General features: G+C 41.8%; 1 protein-coding gene across 5 annotated transcripts in view; it reads right to left on the bottom strand.

Moving 5' to 3' along the window:
• Positions 1-20,390, bottom strand: part of PHACTR2 (phosphatase and actin regulator 2) — a 134,929-nt gene that overhangs the window by 63,364 nt on the left and 51,175 nt on the right. Inside the window, exon 1 of one of the 5 annotated variants that reach the window (XM_027632780.1) lies at positions 10,687-10,791. The exons of the other annotated variants lie outside the window; for them this stretch is intronic. Coding sequence (XP_027488581.1) covers positions 10,687-10,729 — 43 coding nt within the window. The 5' untranslated portion in view covers positions 10,730-10,791. Of the gene's footprint in view, positions 1-10,686; positions 10,792-20,390 lie in introns of those variants that run through there. 5 annotated transcript variants of the gene reach the window in all.

The raw sequence follows: 20,390 nt of genomic DNA, 5'->3' as shown, positions 1-20,390 counted from the left end.
TTAGCTTTTGGATACCTTCTAGTGGCCTAAACCTGTATTCTCACATTTTTTTTCATCATTCACAGATGTCAACTACAAAGGTACACTCCTTTTTCCTCTTCTCCTTCAAAAATACACAGTCCTAGAGATCCAATACTGACATTAAATACTTTTTTCTTCAACACATTTTTTATTATACATTTCAAACTAAGCTACAGAGTTTCTAGGTGCATTGAATGTTTCAGAAACATGCCATTCGTCTTGCTGGATCTGGCTGAAATATACCCTCCTCCTCTTCCCCCCCCTTGCCTCTGGTAGCAGGAGGAGAAGTGCAGGGGGAAGTTAAGAGAGAGGTGTTGCTTTAAGTGTCCAAGATACTTGTGTTTTCAGTTTCAGGTTTCTGTGAATTCCCCTGTGCTTTTCCAACAAAAACTTTCTTCCTCTCTTCAGAATCATGTTCTCTTCGTAACATGACACAGTTACATGACAGTATTGTCCAACAAAAGGTTTTAAAAGCAGAGTGTCACAATCACATAATTTCTGCAATGCTTTGTAGTTAACATCTCTTTTTTTTTCCCGCTGGCTCATTACTTTCTCCTCCAACTAAAGTATACACTATTTCTGCTTGGTCCTTGTTCTGGCTCTTGGGAAGTTGGCTTTATCCACGGTCTTAGTTGTCTAGTTTATTGTTCACTCTCTTGCACAGACACAGTCTCATTCATGTCTCACCATCAGGCCTTACGTATTTCTTCCATACCCTATTTTTATGTGTCAAAAGCAGCAATATTTAAGTAAGAATCAATAACAGCATCATTTTTCCAAGAAATTAAATTTGGTGTCTTCTTATAAGAGTCAGACTAGCCTTCTAAAACTTTTCTTCAAGAATGTAAGCACGGAAACTAGTCTGCAATTAGTGCAATTGTTTTAAATCACATATGGATTGTTAACATTAATTATCAATACTAATATTTTCCTTCTATCAATTACTTGAACAATTCATGAGAATAGGAGAATCATGCACGGTGGTATAATGTGTAGGGTAGGAAAACCACTACACCCTTCTCTGTATCAACATAAAAGAGGCCAGATTAGCAGTGCACTAGAACACTGCTTCACATTTTCAGAACAAGAATATTCTTAGCATCTGTGCCAAAACCAACACTTCCTTCCCTTCAGAAATGCAATAGATCTATAAAACTCCAAGAAACAAACCAGTAATCTTCAGACACATTGAATGAACTTACAGGGAAGGAAATGCACAGTCAGTTTTGAATTATTAAGAATGAAATAAATTATAAAACATTACAAATGTGTAATTTAAACATGCCAAATTTCTTGGCAATTAACTGTTTGGGTTTTTTTTTTCTTCTCATAAGGACTCCTAGTATCTGAAAATCATTTCCCACCAGCTTGCAGTGACTTTAGGTTGTAATGTGACTCAAATTACTTGATTGTATCCCACTAAATCTGTTCCATAAGCACACAATAAAAGTGTCATTTCTTTGTTGACTCATCCAGGATCTTGGGAAAAAAAGACAGAAAGGAAAGCCCACAGAAGGTTAGTTTTCAGCCTGGGTGACTTTATCTTGCTTGTTGTGACATAAATGCTTTGGGTAAGTTGATCTCCGGGGGTTATAAGCAAGGAAAGCAATTGGGAGAAGAGTCACAAACGGGACCCTCCCTTGCTATTCACAGTCACACCACATTTTTAACTCAGGATGCTGCTGTTTGAGTGAACTTCACTGGCTTGGTGTCCAAGCACTAGGAATCTCTGTGTGCCCCTTCAACAGTAGAGGTGAGAGATCTCCAAGCCATGCTGAGGCTCATGAGGCCCTCATAGGCAAACACTGGCTAGGAGTATGTGGGCATCGCACTCCCTACAGTATTTGCAAAAGCTGACTTGGGGCACAGACAGATGTAACCTAGGGCTACATCACTGGGCTCTTCCATGAACTGCTATTCCTTTAGGCATCCGTGCAACAACACACATTGACTTATATTGGTAACTGGGATACATCAGCAGAGGCTGCAGTCTGCTGAGGATGAAGACACAGACAATGGCACATGGTGCTGGCTTCCCAGCTCCTGGTTTGAGAAGGAAGATCACTGGGGCTCCTGACTGCAGCAGGCTGTGCTGAACTGCAAAGCCTGGCTCCTACAATCACAGAATGTTTTGGTTTGGAAGGGACCTTAAAGATCATCTAGTTCTAACCCCTCTGCCATGGGCAAGAAACCTTCCACATTCTGGCTTCCAGGCTCCCCCTGCTGTAGTTTGTCTCTTCAGCACACCATCCTCTCCAGTGCCAGGCTGTCCTCTCATGAAGTTTCCTGGGTATTCAGACCAAATTTCTCTCAAGACAATGCTATTTTACTTAGTTCATCTGACTACTCAACAGAAGTTGTTACTTTCTGTTGCCTGTCCTTGCTCTACAGCCACGGAGGCAGAAAGCATGAAGAGCCTTGTCTTCCTCATCAGAAAGGGTCAAGCAAAACAACAATAATTTTAGTGGGCATCAACCATGTTGCAAACCCCAGAAATAAAACCAGGGGTGATAAATCCCCAGTCGAGAGTTAACTTTCTGACCTGAGGCTTCAAGCAATAAAGAAAAATTCTTAAGCTTGAAAAACAGTCCCCGTGGGTCTCTAAGTCTTGTCAGCAACGTTTTAAGCTGAAAATGTATATTATATTACAGCAGTGACAACATCAAGTTTCATGGTGTATCACAGTTATTCTTATAGTGCAATTCACCTAGCTAGCTTAAATCAATTAGAGATTGTCGCTATTTTTCATGAATTATCTCTAGACAATAAACTATGTGATTTGTTTGCATGAGGAGTAATAGCCCAGGCTTTAAAGCCCAATCAACATCTAAGGCCTCTGCACCATTCCTGGATTTTTACTGGGCAATACATTAAAACATTCAGATTCAGAAAATACAAAAAGAATTAAATAACACTGAAATTATGATGGTCCATCTACCTGACGAGGATTTGCCGACAGTTTGGGCAGAGTGAAGACATCTTGGAACACTAATAAAAAAAGCACATTCTCAGGGGCGAGGAATGCAGGCTGATTTGGAAACAGAACTGGTTTTGCTCACATGGTTTCAAATGTTAGGACAGCTGTATTACAGTCTAACTCCACTAGGCAAAACATCACTACAATTCATATGAAACCAATGCAGGAATGAGAGAAGAAAAAGGCAACATAGCCCTTATCTTTTCATATAAAACTTCATTTTCACAAAGATACCATTGACATAGGTGTGATATTAACACTCTGATCTGTCAATTAACAAGTGCTATCACAGTTTGATAGTATTATTATAATATTTTATTATACAGTCTCATTTTACTTGCATGCAATCTGACAGCATACCCTAGACTTCCATACAAGATCAACCACAGATCCTCATTTCTCCCTAGCTTTTCCCCACTTACACTGATCATCACAGCTATACAAAGCACTGAGAGAACACAAAGATAAATAAGACTTTCCCTTTGGACAGAGACTTTCTTTCCAAGGGCCCAAAAACCAAGTCAAAGACAGAAGAAATTCATATTCCTATGCAGCGACCCTGTATCAAGCCTTGCAAGAAACTCAAGTCTTAAGTCAAACTTCCTAATAATGAGCCACCATAAGATTAACAGAGGTAATTGCATGGTCTGTGCTGACTGCTAGTCCAAATGACTCTGTGGACTGCAAACAGGTAAAGTTAAATTGATTCACATATTGTAATATTTAAATCCAGAAAAAAAAAGGGGGAGAAAAAAACCAAAACCGAGAAGAGAAGATATGCAGCACTGTCACCCATGTGATTCTGGTCAAAGACAGTGAGAAGAAAAAACAGTCCATCTTCACATCCTGCATCACCTGGATGTTCACCGAGACCTTCCCACCTCATTCCTACTGAACCATTTTGATCATAAGACACTCTAGGAAATGGCACACTCTGGACCCCACTGTGATTTTACATTTACCCAAAAATACACTTGACAGTCTAGGGGTTGTAGACTTCACATACAAGGCAATATAAATTACTCCATGTCATGCTTTGCCTTAGATTTTATTTTGGGGGCATGAAATAAAATAACAAACCAACCCCCTCACTTATCTGCCTATGTTCCCTGCTCATGGTTTGTACTCGCAGTTTCTTTTTCAGTTTTGCACATATTTTATACATCAATATCTTCATGTGGCTTGAACCCAGGCCTGACTGAAAGCTTCTCTTCAGCCCTGGTGAAACTGAATACTGGCAGCTCAGGGATACAGACAAAACCAAACTGCCTCCTTCCCTGACACACATGTACATCCTGGCTGCTGTCTCAGCAGGAGCACCACCAACCAGCCTCACTCTCTGGGATCTGCAGGGGGCAAAATAGACCAGAGCCACTGTTGCCTGTTACTAGAGACATTCTATCATCACCAGCAAACTAACTCTTCTCTTTTTTTCCTATGCCTCGCACTAGCCCTACTAGAATGAAAATCCTTTCGTATCAGAAGAACAACAGGATCAGGAATTCCCCTTGTGCCAACTACAGAAGGCAATGAATGGACACTTCAGAAATTACTTCTCCATATGGGACTGAACGGCAGCTGGTTGGGGTATTTCTGTACATCAGAAATATCTTTCAAGCCACTGTAACAATTTAAATGCAATGGGCAGAAATAAGTTCTGGAAGCAGGCTATTTGCTGAAGTATTTTTAAAAATCTACCAGTGATTGATCCAAGACATTAGGTTCACTTGTTGTTATGTTTTAAAACAATAAACTAAAGTCAAAAACAAATCCATATCAGCACTGATTCACAAGTATTTTTCAGCAATGTTACATTTTTTTAAATCTCAAAAAGCATCAGTGTCCAAAATGAATAAAGGACAACTTTAAGGAAAAACATATAAAGAAAGATATAAATGTCTAAGTCTTTTCTATTTTTAACAGGCTGGACTGTGATATGGCTAAAACACTGATGAGGACTTGGGAACTCTTGATTTCCTCCTGGCTGTGTCTTAGGTGCTGTCCCACCTTCTTGTGGTAAGTTTTCCCATTTAAAACAAGGAATAAGATAAAAAGGACTGGTAAGCATTTTGAAATATGTAACAGAAAACACCACCTAAGAATGAGGCCATATTACTCAGGAGCAGTAAGAAAGCCAAGAAAGAGGATCTGGAAAGGAAGGACAACTGATCCAAAGGGTGGCTCAGACCCAGTGGAGTGGGATCAGTTGTCAGTGGGGCTTAGCACACAGGGCTCAGCAGGAAACAAGATATTCCATGAGCTTTTCATCTGAGGGAAATATCGGGGTGGTCATCTGAGAAGAGAACCCCCACACAAACCAAGGCAGCTGGCAGGACTCTGCTGCCCTGCCCATGATGACTCCCCAGGAGCCAACTCTGGTTCTCCTCATGGCAGATGAGGAAGCTGATGATTAACACTGCGAACAGGTGATTAACAGCTACCAAACATCAGCACATAAAGATACCTCAGCTGGCATGCCTGACATGAAAGGTCACATATCCTGGCAGCTAAAGGAAGAGAATTTCTGGTCATCCTTGAAGTGGCATCAGAGTGAGAAGAGGTGAGACATTGACCTGGAACCTGTTGAACACTACACCTTTATTTTCACACACATGCAGTCCCTGTGTTGTAGCTGGTCCCCTGTGTCCTTATGAGACCTGTGTTCTGGGCCATGCCTGGTGCAGGCTCAGGTTGCAGCCTCCCCTGCAGTGAGCTGTTGCCGCAGCTGAGGAGCTCTGGCTGGGCCAGCAGCAACTGCTGCAGCCGTGGGGGGCCCCGCTCTGCTCTGGCAGATCACAGAGTATGTGGCAGCACACACATTTTATATTTTATAAACATGCAATACTTAAAAGTGTGCACATTTTTTTCTCTATAAATAGTGATTCATTCTACACACTCACACTCAGACCCTCATCAACAGCACAAACCAGATTTATGGTGTGGGGAGCTGAAACCTATACCTTCAGCAGTTGCCATTACTTTTCACAGAAACTTCTCAAGAAACACAAGCACCTACTTTTTAAGAGCTCTTGCAGTTCCTGCTAGTAGCAGGTAAATCCACAGCTACCCATTCTGTCTGAAAACATGGGCTTTTTATGCCTTTGACTAGGTATCCAAAATATCCACTCTATCAGCCTGAAGTCTGAGGCAAACTGCATACTTACTTAACCTAAATTCTGGAGCTGTCACAACTGAAGCCCCATCTGACGATACTGGTAGGATGAAGAAAGTGTTTCCCAAAAACTGAAAAGCCTTGGATGTAAATTTAGTAGCAAATGAAAACAATACACCTTTACATTATACTTATAACTCTTGCATAACTTACAAAAGCATAAAAAAGGGTAGAAAAAAGGAATAGGATTCCCCGTGAAATATTGTGAGGGTTCAGCCTCAAAGGCCCCAACCACAATACGGAAGATGAAACTCTGCCCAGAATGTCCTTTGTAGCTGTGGACAAGTCATTTAGGACTTCACATCAAATGGGACTTGACATTTCAGCTCAACAACTCTGCTTTCCATTCTTTCAAGTGCATGAAAACCTGAAATGACCAGCTGATAGATGCATTGGGAGTAGCTTGCTGCACATGTAAATGCTTTGAAATGTCCTCCTGTAAAGTGCAATGATATCAAAGTTCTTCCACCTTTGAAAATAAAAGTAGCTGGATGAGAAAAATCAATTTCCTTTTAAAAATTCTTTAGAATTATTACTGTAAGGGCTTTTCTGCACATTCAGATTCATAGTGTTCAGATTCATAGACTGAGTTAGAATGAGGATTCAAATCTATGGCTGAGTATCTCCATGTCCAGCTCTTCAGGAACAGAAGGGCTTGCCCCATAACAGCTCCCTCAGTAAGGTTCACAAGTAGGTAGTAATGAAGAACACTACTGGAATAACTTCTCTTACTAGACAAGTCCTGGAATTGCTGAACTGCTAACCAATTAGTTTGTTTACTAACACCTAGAACTGCTGAAACAAATATTAGTTTTCCATTTCATTACAGGACTAGGACAAAGTTGCCTAGTTAAGGAAATGACAATTCCTCTGCACAGACACAGGTGAAGCTGCTATTTCCTTGTCCATGAGCAGGAAATCCCACAAAGCCAAGAGAGATGAAAAGGAGCAGTCTGAGAAACATGTTCACTTCTGACCTACGAGAATCATTTCACCGAGTGCCAAAGTCAACAAACAACAGGATCCTTCCACTGACTGCTTTCATCTCAAGGGGGGAGCTGAGCGGGAAATGGTTTTTCTGTGCTGTTGAAGTACATTTTCATGCCCATGAAAAATCTTTGGGTCTGTAGAAGGATTACAGTTTGTGCTCTGTTTCTGCAAAATGTATATGACAGAAGGAACTCCCACCCACAGATTACGTTCTTGGCACAGGAGGTCAGCACAGGGATCTGACCCCAGTCTTCAACTGGCCCTGATGAGCATCTCGATCATCAGTGCAAGAGTTTCCTGAGACCTTTGCAACTTGTCCTTTTCCTCTGCTTGTGCTTCACACTTCATGCTGAGCTGCCTGACCTCTTCTCAGGAACACTACTACGTCTGTTTTTACTGGAAATTTCTTTCTTGACAAGGTATCGCTATTCAAGAAACAACAAAAATCTTTCATCACCTAACTAGCTCTGCTTTGAAATGTTACCTTCCCAACACACTGGTCATGCCTCCACTTCATGACTTTGCTGTTTCCCCGTACTGTGTCTGGCTCTGAACTACCCAAGAACAAATCCAAAAGGAAAAAAAAAGACTGAAAAAAGTGTACAGCTCTGCTGCCCTTTGATAAACTGTAGATGAGAAAACAGAAGTGATAGCTTTTGCACATGATTGCTGATAACCCCCAAAAGTACTGAACTCCAGTCAGTGAATGGAGAGAGAGCACAGTAATCAAGTCCTGCCAGGCATGGGAAAATCAGAGAAGAGGCAGGAAAAGGAACAAGGACAATATGTGCTCTTCCTTATCAACGTATCTATACTGTCTTTGCAAGCTCCTCTTGCAATTGCTGTTTGTTCACATTTTTAACCACGGCAAATAACAAACAAGCTTTAAAAACTTTAACTAAATTACTGAAAAGCTGTAACTGAAGAGAAGGAGTAAAAGCTGCCTGTGGACATCCAGGTAAATCCAAGACCTTCTTTGCTGCTCATCTACCGCTCACAGTCATGGGAGATGATTAAAGCCCTGATCCTCCTGTCCAAAACATTTCAACACCCACTCACGCACAACTGATGGCAAACTCTAGCAAGACAGCATTGCTAAAGGAAGTTCCAATGGGCTACAAAAAACTAATTTTTCCTCTCTTTATAGGCATGCTAATCTATCTAGTATGAGTCTATGTTTCTCCAGTTGAGAAGGACTTCTGAATTTTATGGTTAGGCCTCAGTCCTGCCCTTAACCCAATGGGAAAGCAACACTAGGACCTTGATCTGTTTAACTACTTCAGCATGTATTTCCCTTTCCAAGACTAAAACCTTTCATTTAAAGGAAATCTTAACAAAAACCCTGCAGGACACTGGCTGGGTTCCATCTCGAATATTGTATTATGCATATATTTTATCTCTTCTAACACATTATGACTTTCAGGAAAAATCTTTTACTTTAGTTTTGTACATCAAACCATGTTCACCTTACCAGTCCATCCAAAGCCCCCACAGTGATTTAACAGTGGTGCCTTCCCCTGCATCCAGCTGAGGTCTGCAGGGATCACAGGGCAGGGTTTGAGCCCTTGCAGGCTGGCATGGCTGGGGGAAAAAAGGGAGCGAACAGGCAAGCAACTTCTCATAGCTGCTTTTGTGTGGCTCACTGAGGATCTGAATGCACTATTGATTCCTTAGCACTAAAACAGATTTGTAACCTCTGTGTGTGCAAGACAGATATCTCCTTCAACTCTAATCTCTAGCAGCTGTCAAAGACTTAAATGGCTTGTAGCTGGCTGGCATGCCAAAATCAACGAAGATTTTAGGCCTGCTTGCCTAAGGGGCAACCTATGAAGCAGGAACCAATGGAAGTCATTCTCCTGCCCTGATCACAGTTGGACAGGGCTTCCTAAATTTTGCAATGTACCAAGTATCCAGACCATACCAGCAAAACAGACTAGAGAAAACAAATGATTGCACCCCCAAGACTCCATGCCACCCGGAAAACCACCTGCCCCTATGGCTTCTTGTTGAGGATATACCCTCCCAACAATTTCAACGGGGCTCAAAGTGCAGTGGGATTACTCTTCTGTGGAACCTCCTGGAGGCACTACCACTGCCACTGTCTCATCATAAAGGGAAGTACTGTTAAAATGGAGGTAACCAGAATTTACTTGGCAATACTGAGGTAGCATCACAGTAACTTACATCTTCAGATAGCAGCCTCTTACTGCTCCTGGATGAAAAGTTTGGTTTCAGTTAGGAAAGAATTCAAGGGTGACTTTTTTTCCTTTTAGGTAAAACTTATTCTTCATTAGCACTGAGCCAAGGGAACACAGACACCACAGCTATCCTTGGTCAAGATATGGGCTCCCCTAGGGAAAAATACTCTCACAGTAGATTTTTGTACATGACCATTTGCTCAACTTCCTGTACAAAAAAGTGATCAAAGATTTTTAACCACTCCATCTGTTTCCCAGTGCCTACCCTGAAATAATCCTATCATGATGGCTACTGGGTGAAACCTTCAACAGGATGGTGACATTTGTTGGAAATGGTCCAATTTCTCTTTCATGTAGTGTTTGACAGGTGAGGAAATAATCCAAGGTTTTGACTGGGATGGTGTGACTAGGAACATAATGGAGCTCTTCTGAAAATGTATGTGCTATTACTAAAACTATCCTTCAAAACACCCATGAAGGAAAAACAAGGGGAAAACCCAAATTTTGTTGCACTGTCTCCTGTTTGACAAAACAGTCCCACATTAACAGCAGTAAGCAAATTAAGGATAAAGTTCAGCCTCCAGAATTAAATTCCACAACAGGATTTTCTCATTTTTTTTAACTGGATGCAAAGGAAACAAGCGTTGAGGAAAAACATGCATGCAAGTGACATTTTCGCAGGAAACTTCAAACCTCGCTGGAGTTAATTTAGATTATACATCCTATTATTGTGGCAAGAGACACGCTCTGTTTTTCAGTAACTAAAACACACCGGGTTATCCTAACATGCCTCCAAACAGCATTCCCAAGTAGTCTGTACTATCTTCAAAAAGTTGCAGTTAGGGCTGTTTTATTGAAGAGAAAAATTAAAAACAAAACAAAACAAAAAACAGTTCTACTCACACGCTATTTATTTATTTTCAGCAGTCTGCTTACACATAAAACGTCCTGGAACCAAAAGCAACCAGCTGGGCGGGTTACTAGCCGCGCTACTGGGCGCGGTGCCAGAGCTCCTTTCCTTCCCCTTTCTTTTTTTTTCGCCTTCGTACTTATTTATTTAATAACGGGGGCAAAAAGTAACCTCGAAGCTCCAGGGAGGTGGGGGGGGGGGGGCACGGCGGAGCCTCTCACCCCCCGGCGGCTGCCGAGCAGGACGGGGCAGCCTGGAAAGCGGCCGTCCCTCGCGTCCCCGCTGCGGTCCGAAGGGGCGGGCGGGCGGCGGCGCCCCGGGGACCGGGGGCACTGCTCTCCGAGGACCGTGGGATGCCCCCGCCGCCGCCACGGCCGCGCTCCCCGTTCCTCCCCGCCGGGCGCTCCTCGGTACTCACCGCCGGCCGGCTCGGGCAGCGTGGACACCGAGGTCTGTCCCATGGCTGGGCCGGGAGGCGGTCACGCCGCCCGCCGGGCGCACAGCCTCCGCCGCGGCTGTTCCCGAGGGGCCATCCCAGTGCTGGCCGGGGCCGCGCTCCCCGCCGGCGGGCGGGGGGCGGCTGTTCCCGCGGCGGCTGCGGGCCGGCGGCTGCCTGTCATCGCCGCCGAGCCGCCCGGCCGCCGGCCGCGGACCCGGGACCCTCCGCCTCCACCCCCGTCCCGCTCCACCCCGCCCCCGGGCGCCTCGGCCCCACCCGGCCGGGGCTACGCTCCGCTCCCAGCCCGGGTCCCTGCCCGGGGGGGGGGGCGCAGAAGTTTTTAATAAGTTAAAAAAAAAAAAATAAAAAAAAAAAAAAAAAGGAAAGGAAAACCACCTTAGTTACACGGAGATCGGAAAAGACGGTGCGTAACTGGTGAGGCTTCCCGCGCTGTTAGCGTGTCCCGGTGTCTGCCTACCACCATCCCCTCTCCGAAGCCCACAGGGTTAGTCCAGACACACAGTTATTCCCACCCCTTCTTATCGCCTCTGAAAGTACAGGGGAAACTTGAGGCAGTCTCAGGGAGCGAATCCCCATTGCCCTGCTCGGAGGTGCTTCACTGCTAGGGGCAGTTTTCAGGACTGTGCTACCGTCACGAGTGGAAAATGAATGGCTGGGCAGGGCACGGAGTGGTTACCAGCCCTAGTCTGGCTGTAACGCAGGTCTGGAAAAGTGCCCGACCCTCACCTCACCCACAGGTGAGTAATCAAAGACAGGACTACTTTTAATTTTGAAAGAAAGAAGATAGTCAAAGACAGCAACATCCAGACAGAACTCTGCAATAACAAGTGACAAGAAGCGTCAGAATCGATGGGATACATTTATGGGGAAGATGGGAGGGAAATAGTGATTGTACATATAGCACTAGGGCAAAAGGAATAATGGTTTGTTTTCTTTAATGCATAAGTATAATCTAAGCAATGATACAAGCTTAATGCTAAGCTCACTAGACCAAGCTTAATGCTAGAGCTAGAGCTAGCAACTGTTACCAGTGACAAAAAAAAAAAAAAAAAAAAAGAAAATGTAACCCCCCCCAAAAAAACTTGAGTGCTTAATAGGTATTACTATGCAGTATCTAGAAACAAGCAGGGAGATGCACATGCATCACAGAAGGACACTCAAGGCTCATCCAAAGAACACCTATCAGCAAGCCATATGGTGAAATTACTGTATTTCTCAGTGGTCTAGTGGAAATCCTAGAGGGAAATCCTAGAGGGGTTAAAGAGATGTCTGACCTGCTGTTCTTTGCATGTGTTGGCACTGTGGTGATGCTTCAGGAGATGGAGAATTGTGTTAGTGTGGGGCCCACACTAAGGATACAAATGGAGCACCATAAGTAGCTGTGGTTTGTGTAGTAGGCAGAAGATGTGATTGTCAGCTAATATATGGTGAATAGAAAAGAACACAACTAATGCTAGTCTTTATGGGTATTTTATAGAAAATAGGTCCTGGTAAACAGACCTTTTATTTCCTTCTTTTATATGATTACGTGTTAAATTGCCAGAGGCTTGAGTGGAATAGACTTCTGCTAGGTACTTGATTTAGTAAGAGAGAAAAAAGTGAAGACAACACAAAATTAATAAAGCACAAACAGATGAAGACTAAATGAAAAGCAGATCAATTGTTCAAGGAGCAGTAGCATTTAATGAGGGTGTTTCTATTGGGGAGCTATGGGGAGGCTCGTCAGTGTTTTCACCAGCAATCTAGAAAAGTGTTATTTCAAACAGCTTTAAAAGACTACATAAATCATCACCAACAGCAATTTTAGACAGAATAAATATTACCAGAGTGATAATGAGGACAAGGCAGTCACAGAGTTATCTGGATTATTTAATGAATTCAGCTCTTTCAAACAAGTAAGTTTTAATAGGGTCAAAAAACCGCCAGACTTGCAGGATGGAGCAACACTACCTACAGGGCCAAGGAGAGTATCTGAGAAAGTTTCTCCATGCAGGAGCTTGGCAAAATTCAACACGAGCTCTTAGTGAACTAGTGCTGATACAAAAGGGATCTGATATCCACATACAGATGTGCAAATAGGAAAGGGGCAGGTAGAAATCCTATTAGATAGTTGTGCTTTTTATCAGACAAAAAGTGGTGTCCTATGTTCAGTGTCTTCTGCCCCTTAAAATACCACTGGATGATGGGAGACAGCTTGAAAGAGATGAGATGGAAATTGCAGAAAGCACTCTTGAACAAAAGGTGTGAAGAAAGTTAGTGCCAGTGCATTCAGGAAAGACTGATGTGCTGCATTTTAATCTAACAGAGCCTTTGCAAGGAGAGAATAGCATTGCAACAGTCCTGGATGTTCAAACACTGAAGGAAAGACTCTTTGCCTGACACCTCCAACTCCAGGCCCTGTACAAAGCATGGAGTTGAAGACAACTAAGTGGTACTCATACAGAGACACAAGGCTAAATTATGCAGTGGGAGCCAAGGGCAAGGTAGATGATTTAGTGGTGCCTTCGTCCAACCCAAGGAAAGGCTTTCAGAAGGGCAGCTTGTTGAACAGACAACTTCTGTCATTTATTTCTTGGGATTTTTTTTTTTTTTTGCATGCAATTTGGTACATTTATTTTTCTTACCTTGAAAAATTATTTTTAAAGAGTTTGTTTTGAGAAACTCGAGTTACCTCTTTGGAGACACTTGTAAACAGGAACCTAAGAGTGTTCCTGTCTGCCTCTGGTGAATCTCATTAATTTTATCAAAGGAAATTATGTTCTCCTGCTGCGTAAAAGCCCAGTTTACAATGCAAAAGTATATATCATCTGTCTGCTATGATTCACATGAAGTAATAAACTCCCCAAGGTTGATTCATGAGCTGATAAAATGAGTTCAGTTGAATTAGTTGAATTAGTTACCAATTTCTTTTGGTTCGGTTACTCTGCCTGTTTGGGGTTTGTTTCTTCCTAAGTTAATTGAAGGTAGTGACTTTCTTCTATGTTTTCCCTACAGACACCTCCTTTTTAAGGTTTCTGTCTTCATACCTTAGCAATGTTCAGTGGCATGTTGTAGAACTAATCAGACATGGTTACAACTTTAGAAAGTAGGGGATGGAAGCTCTATTAGGGAACATCAGTGTTGATTTATAGCATTAACAGATTATAGGCATTATGCTGTATAGAATCAGAAAATGTAGCTTCTGCTTATAAAAATTTACCCAAAAGAGCAACCAGTAAATAAGAAGCAATTTACCTGCATTTGAAAATTTAAAGTTCTTATTAAGGGGATTTTTATTCATGATGGATGAGATAATTGCCAGTATCCAATACCAGCACCATAGATTCTTTATTCAGCTTTCGTAAAGTGGGCAAAAATAAATACTTTATTTTGATCCTGAATTGGGAATACTAGTTGAATATATAAAATGGTAGAGGTGCATACAACGGTTATGTCTCTTTCTGCTTTATTTCCTGCCTAAAGATGCAAAGGATCAATGTATACATCTCAGGTACTCACAGTCATTAAAGATCAAATTAGAAAAAACAATAGCACTTTTCTGCTTAAATCCTGCCTTTTAAGCCATTTGATTAAAGAATTCAGCTTGTGACTCACTGATGGGAGGGAGTGAACCATGAATCCTCAAGACTGTACAAAAAGGTGTCTACCAATATGACCTGTAAGAGAAATTGGGCTGTGGAAAGCCAAGATATGACATTTCTCATATGATGAGCTATATTTATGTAATTGCCTCCACACAGAAGGGATTTTATCACCCTGCTGACATTCCCATTTGAGCATCCACACAAAATACATTCAGCTGTCTGTGGACTTTTATCCTGCGGTATGATAGAGGTGTTCTCATCTGTGCATTACATTTCTTGCCATGTTGGCAGTTGGTGTTTAGGACAGTTAAAAGTTTAAGGGTACAATAGTGTTTGATAACAACTGATTCTAGCAGAGATTTGAGATTACAATTATGTAGATAAAATGCACCTTTATTTGCTATAATTTCTTTTTTTTTTTTTTTTTTTAGGATTTAGATGGCTTTATCTATGATGTGTTAAGATGTATATTCCACTTTTCCTTTAAACAGCTAAAAGGATAAAACACACAAATGGACTGCCCAGCATTTTTTAGCTATTGTAGTCTTCTGGAGTTCCTGGAAATCCACAGTTCCAAGCAAAGCAAAAATGGGCAGGGCAGATGAAAGTGAGAATTTCAGGACCTTTTTATCCAGGGCTAGTCTTGTACTAATACTATAACAAGATGCTGAAACATCCCAAGGAAGGTGGGGAAGCTGATGGGTACAACAGTTGCCAGTAAGTCATGCCAGACTGTTCTGATACATCAGCATCAATCGGGTTCCTGGACCCAGTCTCCCAGTTAGATCTGAAATTTCAGTGTCAGTAACAATACTGCAGTTATCTGATTGCCTCATGCTACACACACAGTCCTTCCCTTCTTGACCCAAGTTATTGTGTTGAGTACTGATAAATAAAATAGACACTCTGCTGACCCTCAAGAACTGAACTATTCCATCAAAAGAGGAAGAATAGCTTCTTCGTGAATTTCAGAAGTGTTTGTAAAACAAGCATATTGCACTTATCTAAATGACTGATATGAGATCTCTTCATGGAAGATGATGTGAAACTTCCAATTTGTTCCAAAGCTAGAATGAAATAATACACACAATAATCCGTCTCACATATCAAAGACCAAATTCCTTCCCATCAATAAAGTTTCAAAGACAGCTCTATTTCAGTGTGTTTACTATACTGGGATGATGGATAGCAATAGATGACTTACAACTTGTAGGATGCTGTTGCCCAGTCTTTAAAGTTCTGTAGGCTTGTACAAAAGTAAAGAGGCATTTTAGAAAGGTGAATTTGTATAACTAGTCTTTCAATCATTGAGATTAATTTATGGCATTAAATATAACAGAAGCTACAAGGACAGGCTATCACATTCAATCCCAGGATTCATAATGCAGGACTGGCAAACACATTCAGCCTTATAACAGGAAAAAATTTTAGCATTGAGTCTAGAACAAAAATGAACAGACAGGTGGTCCTCCCACCCCACCCACCCACAACTCCTGTCAGTGTGCAGAACTGCTGGAAGATGAGCAGCACAGTGTCCAGTAGGCTGCAAAGCTGTATGATTCAATGAACAAAGCAAAGGTTATGGCATGAGCAAACACAAGCAAGAAGCCAGGTAATTTTTTTTTTCATAGGTCACACTAAGGTTTATAATGATGACACTCAATTTGTACCTACCTGTAGAAAACCTGCATTTACAAAAGGGAAGAGTCTGGGGAGGGTATCACCAAAATCAGTTTGTGTGCTTAAGACTGAAACATCAGCTGTAGTTGAGCTAAAAATCTAGTTCTGTTTTCTGTGAAACTGAATGCAGTTTGGCACTGTCAAAATAAAATCACAGGCCATATTCATGGATTATGCTGGCATTGTATTGGGAATTTAGGCCATTTCCTTTTAATAACCAGGGACTTTTTTAATAACCCTACATTATTCTCTCATTTGAAAGTATTTTAAAATATTTTTCTGTGTCCCTTTTTTACTTTTATTTAGAAATGCTATGTTCTCATCAGTGTCATCTCCCATTTTCAATGCCCATGTATTAGGCAAAAAAATTAACTTGAAATCTTCTTTAAAAAAGAGGCTCTTGTCTTTGTCAGTGATCATCACCAGTCTTCCTTCCTCATAAAAACCTGTGGTACATAGTATCTACACAGCAGAATGGAAGGCAACTGTACAGCACTGAGAGGAGCTTCTGTGGTTCAGTCTCTAAATTTGGAAGCTAGAGGTTCAAAGCCTTGGATCAGAGGAGTTATTATGCAAATGAGGGCTATTCTGATTAAAATATGTAACAGAGATTTTTTGAATGAGATATGCTTGTTCACATTAAGACTGCATTGGGTGACAGGTAGCAAGGCCCTTACTTATGGAACATCTGAAGGGCTCAGACTCATTTTAGTATTCAGGTGATCTTGACTCCTGTTTCATTGTCTATTCTTATTCATCCTTACTGGCTGTTTGCTGTCAAACACAGGAAAGACAGCACAGCTGGACAAACTCATTCGTGGTGATTTGGCACAGACAGGTTTTTTTTCTGCTCACAAATTATCTGCAAATAGGTTCTGCACTTGCAAAGCTGTTTGCTGCTCTAAATTATTCACCATAACGGTTTGCAAGTCAGTTTTAGACACTAGGAAGCAGGTAAACAATTCATGGCAACAGCAGTTCAATAATTTATTATCTAGGTGTGTGCTAGATGCCCTCAGCTGTGGGCCTTTCTTTGTGCTCTCTGACTCAGGAGTTTTACCTGTACCTAGAAGAAACTTGCACAACAGCACATCAAAATGATTTTAAATGGTTAGTAATGAATGCTTATGGATCTACTTGTGTGGTTTTATCATCTGATCTGTGACTTTCTTCTGTTGTACCCTTTAACTTAACATTGCTCTTGCCTATATTAAGTAACTGCCTGGAAAATTTTTGTAGGAAAGACTTCTACAGACTTGAACATTGCAAGTATGTTGAAAAATCTTCATTTGAATAATACTTTGCAGTTTCTTGTGGTACTGTATGCACTGAACTTTTGAAGTAATTTACATAATGTGTGCGGTTGAAAGGCAGAAAATAGAAGGAAAATGGTCCCAACATAAACATTTTGGGAGTCATAGAGAGCAGATCTACTCATCTCCTGTGCATGCTCCTCAGCTTCAGAAGCTGTCCTAAATCCCCTCTGTACTTTCTTCCTACATTTCAATTTCTACATGCTTTATCCCCATTCCAGTTCTACTCCACAGTATCTTTCAAACATGTTTTCTTTCCCTGTTGTTCCTTAAAGGCAAATTCTAAAACTTTATATCCTACTGAGTTTTTTGACTTTTTTCTTCATCCTGCGGTTGTTGCTAATGTTTGCTTACTTTGCTTGTAATGATCTGAAGTCAGTTCCCTTGCTTTGCTTCATCAAGCCTAGCCTACACAGGAACCTTTGTTTTCTCACAGATCCAGAGTATTTCACTAACTATTTGGAATATTTCACTAATTATTTGGAGTTTTCACTAATTATTTGGAGATTCAAAATCTCTGAAATCTCTAATTTCACAGATTTTGAAATCTACTGTTTCAAAAGTTATCAGCTGCCTGAAGACTTCCGATGTAAACAGCAGAAGCAGTGTAATGCAGATTTTGGGGACATCTTGTGCAACATTATGAAAAGGGAACAAATGAGAGATTCAGACCCTGATTAATCAGACCTTCTGACACTAGGTGTTATGGTTTTTTAATTTGAATTTACTGAAAATAAAAATGTCATAAGAAATGTGTGTTATTTGGGGCAAGGATCTTGTCTTCTTTCAAGAAGGGCTAAACATCGTGCAGTTTATGCTGGAAAAATCTACCTCCTGTCTTTGTTTAAAGCACCAAAGGGAACTGACATACCAGATCACACTGTGTCCTTAATCCTAGACCATATATTCCTGAAAACAACATGAAGAACACCCCCAAAGTCTGTAAGGTCTCACCCTAATACTTAATAATTTAAATACCATAATCCTGGTTTAAAATTTAAACCTTAAATTTTCTAAAACTCTTCTACATGTTTCTGATTGTTAATAACAAAAACTCTCGATACTAATGTTGCTCATACATGATCATTTCCTTTGTGCCTCATACTGACTCCTGGATCCTAGCACCTCCTGTTGCATGGTGTCTCACTGTGCAGTGGCAGCTCTGTGAAAGCACAGGACAGCATTTCCTTTCCAGGCAGAAAATAACCATCAGACATTTTCCAATCAACAGTGGGTTTGTCACCAGATATCAATTTTGTCCAGGGTTACAGATTTATGATGAAAGACAAAAAGGACTACATTAAAAATTATAAATAGTATTCTGCCTGTCCTAGTTCAAGCCACTGGAGACAAAGGAAGCAATCGTGTAACAATGACATGCCGGAGTGTAGAGTTCCTCAACAGTCAGGTTTCTGCCAGGTTTTCAAAGGCTTTAGCTGCTTCAAGTTTGTATCACTAGCTATAGTAAACAGAGTGAACATGCCCCTTTACTGGTACAAGCTGACATGTCCCCAGCAGAGAAAATGAAGTAGTGCAGCAAAAAGCAGCTGGAGGCCTGTTCTTACTGCAGGACACCACCTTTCCTCCTCCACCTCTTCTCTCAAGGCCTGTTGGACCTTGCATTTTGTTCACCAAAGAAGTGGTAATGGTACTGGAGTTCCCTAATTCATCATTTTAAGGAAAGTCTCCTACTGGCTGGAGTGGCTCCCCTTAGGCATTTTTTCTCTCATGTCTGGGCTTAACAGCAGCCTCTGGCTGCCTTCTGGCTGCTGCTGCTGCAGCAAAACCCAATTATCTGGGAGAACTTCTGCGCTCTCCAGTCTGTCCAGCAGACAGAGCTTCAGAGCAGTCTGCCATGATACTGGTCCAGCTGCACTGACCATTTTCCTTGGAAAAACACAGCTTTCTGCTCTTCAGGGCATGTGTGGTGGTTGCTGGCTGTGGCCTTACCTCTACATTTCCAAGCTCCTTAATGAATCACTGCTTTTGGCACCAAAGCAAAATAAACACATCATTTTGGATGCCTTTGCCAAACATATGTACACTTGAAGCAGGTTTTGAATGATAGAAAGCAAAAGGTTTAATGAAATGTGCAGGCTGTGTAGCTAAAAGTTGCAAAAGAGCCAGAAAATATGAAACTGAAGACCACAACAGTATCATTAGCCCCCAAAACTGTTCAGATCTTGTATATTTTTTGGAACACATGGAGAACTTAATAGTAGTGTGTCCACTACAGCCTAACCAGGAAAAAACAGTAATAGGAAGCAGCATAGGGGTGCAGGATCACTCATCAGTGTGATGGTTAGATGCCTTCCCCTTTCCTTTCCCTCTCCCTTTTCTTTTCTTTTTTTTTTTCTTTCCTTTTCCTTTTCCTTTTCCTTTTCCTTTTCCTTTTCCTTTTCCTTTTCCTTTTCCTTTTCTTCCTTTTCCTTTTCCTTTTCCTTTTCCTTTTCCTTTTCCTTTTCCTTTTCCTTTTCCCTCTTCCCTCTTCCCTCTTCCCTCTTCCCTCTTCCCTCTTCCCTCTTCCCTCTTCCCTTCCCTTCCCTTCCCTTCCCTTCCCTTCCCTTCCCTTCCCTTCCCTTCCCTTCCCTTCCCTTCCCTTCCCTTCCCTTCCCTTCCCTTCCCTTCCCTTCCCTTCCCTTCCCTTCCCTTCCCTTCCCTTCCCTTCCCTTCCCTTCCCTTCCCTTCCCTTCCCTTCCCTTCCCTTCCCTTCCCTTCTCTTCCCTTCCCTTCCCTCCTTTCCTCTCCTATCCCCTCCTTTCCCCTCCTTTCCTCTCCTTTCCCCTCCTTTTCTTTGTTTTTGATTCTGTTTTTCTTTTCTGTTTAATAACTGATTCAGTGTAACTACACACAGCACAGCAGATTTTTGCACTGATGCTTCCTAGCCTGTGTGAAGGGGAAAAGACATCAACAAAAAATTTAGCAGGCATACTGAATGAAGTTCCTCAGTTGCTCAAGCCAGTTGTGTGTACACCCCCTGCCATGCACTTTGGCCCTTTCAAAGCAGGTAAGCCTGTTCACAACTTCAACAACAGCCATTTGCTCTTGCTGACTAGAGTGAGACTTCTGCTCAAAACTTTTGAGA

This window comes from Corapipo altera, unplaced genomic scaffold, assembly GCF_003945725.1.
Source record: "Corapipo altera isolate COAL_440 unplaced genomic scaffold, ASM394572v1 2b, whole genome shotgun sequence".
Taxonomy (NCBI): Eukaryota; Metazoa; Chordata; class Aves; order Passeriformes; family Pipridae; genus Corapipo; species Corapipo altera.
The sequence above is the reverse complement of the archived record's forward strand: the minus strand, read 5'-3'. Positions and strand labels throughout refer to the sequence as shown.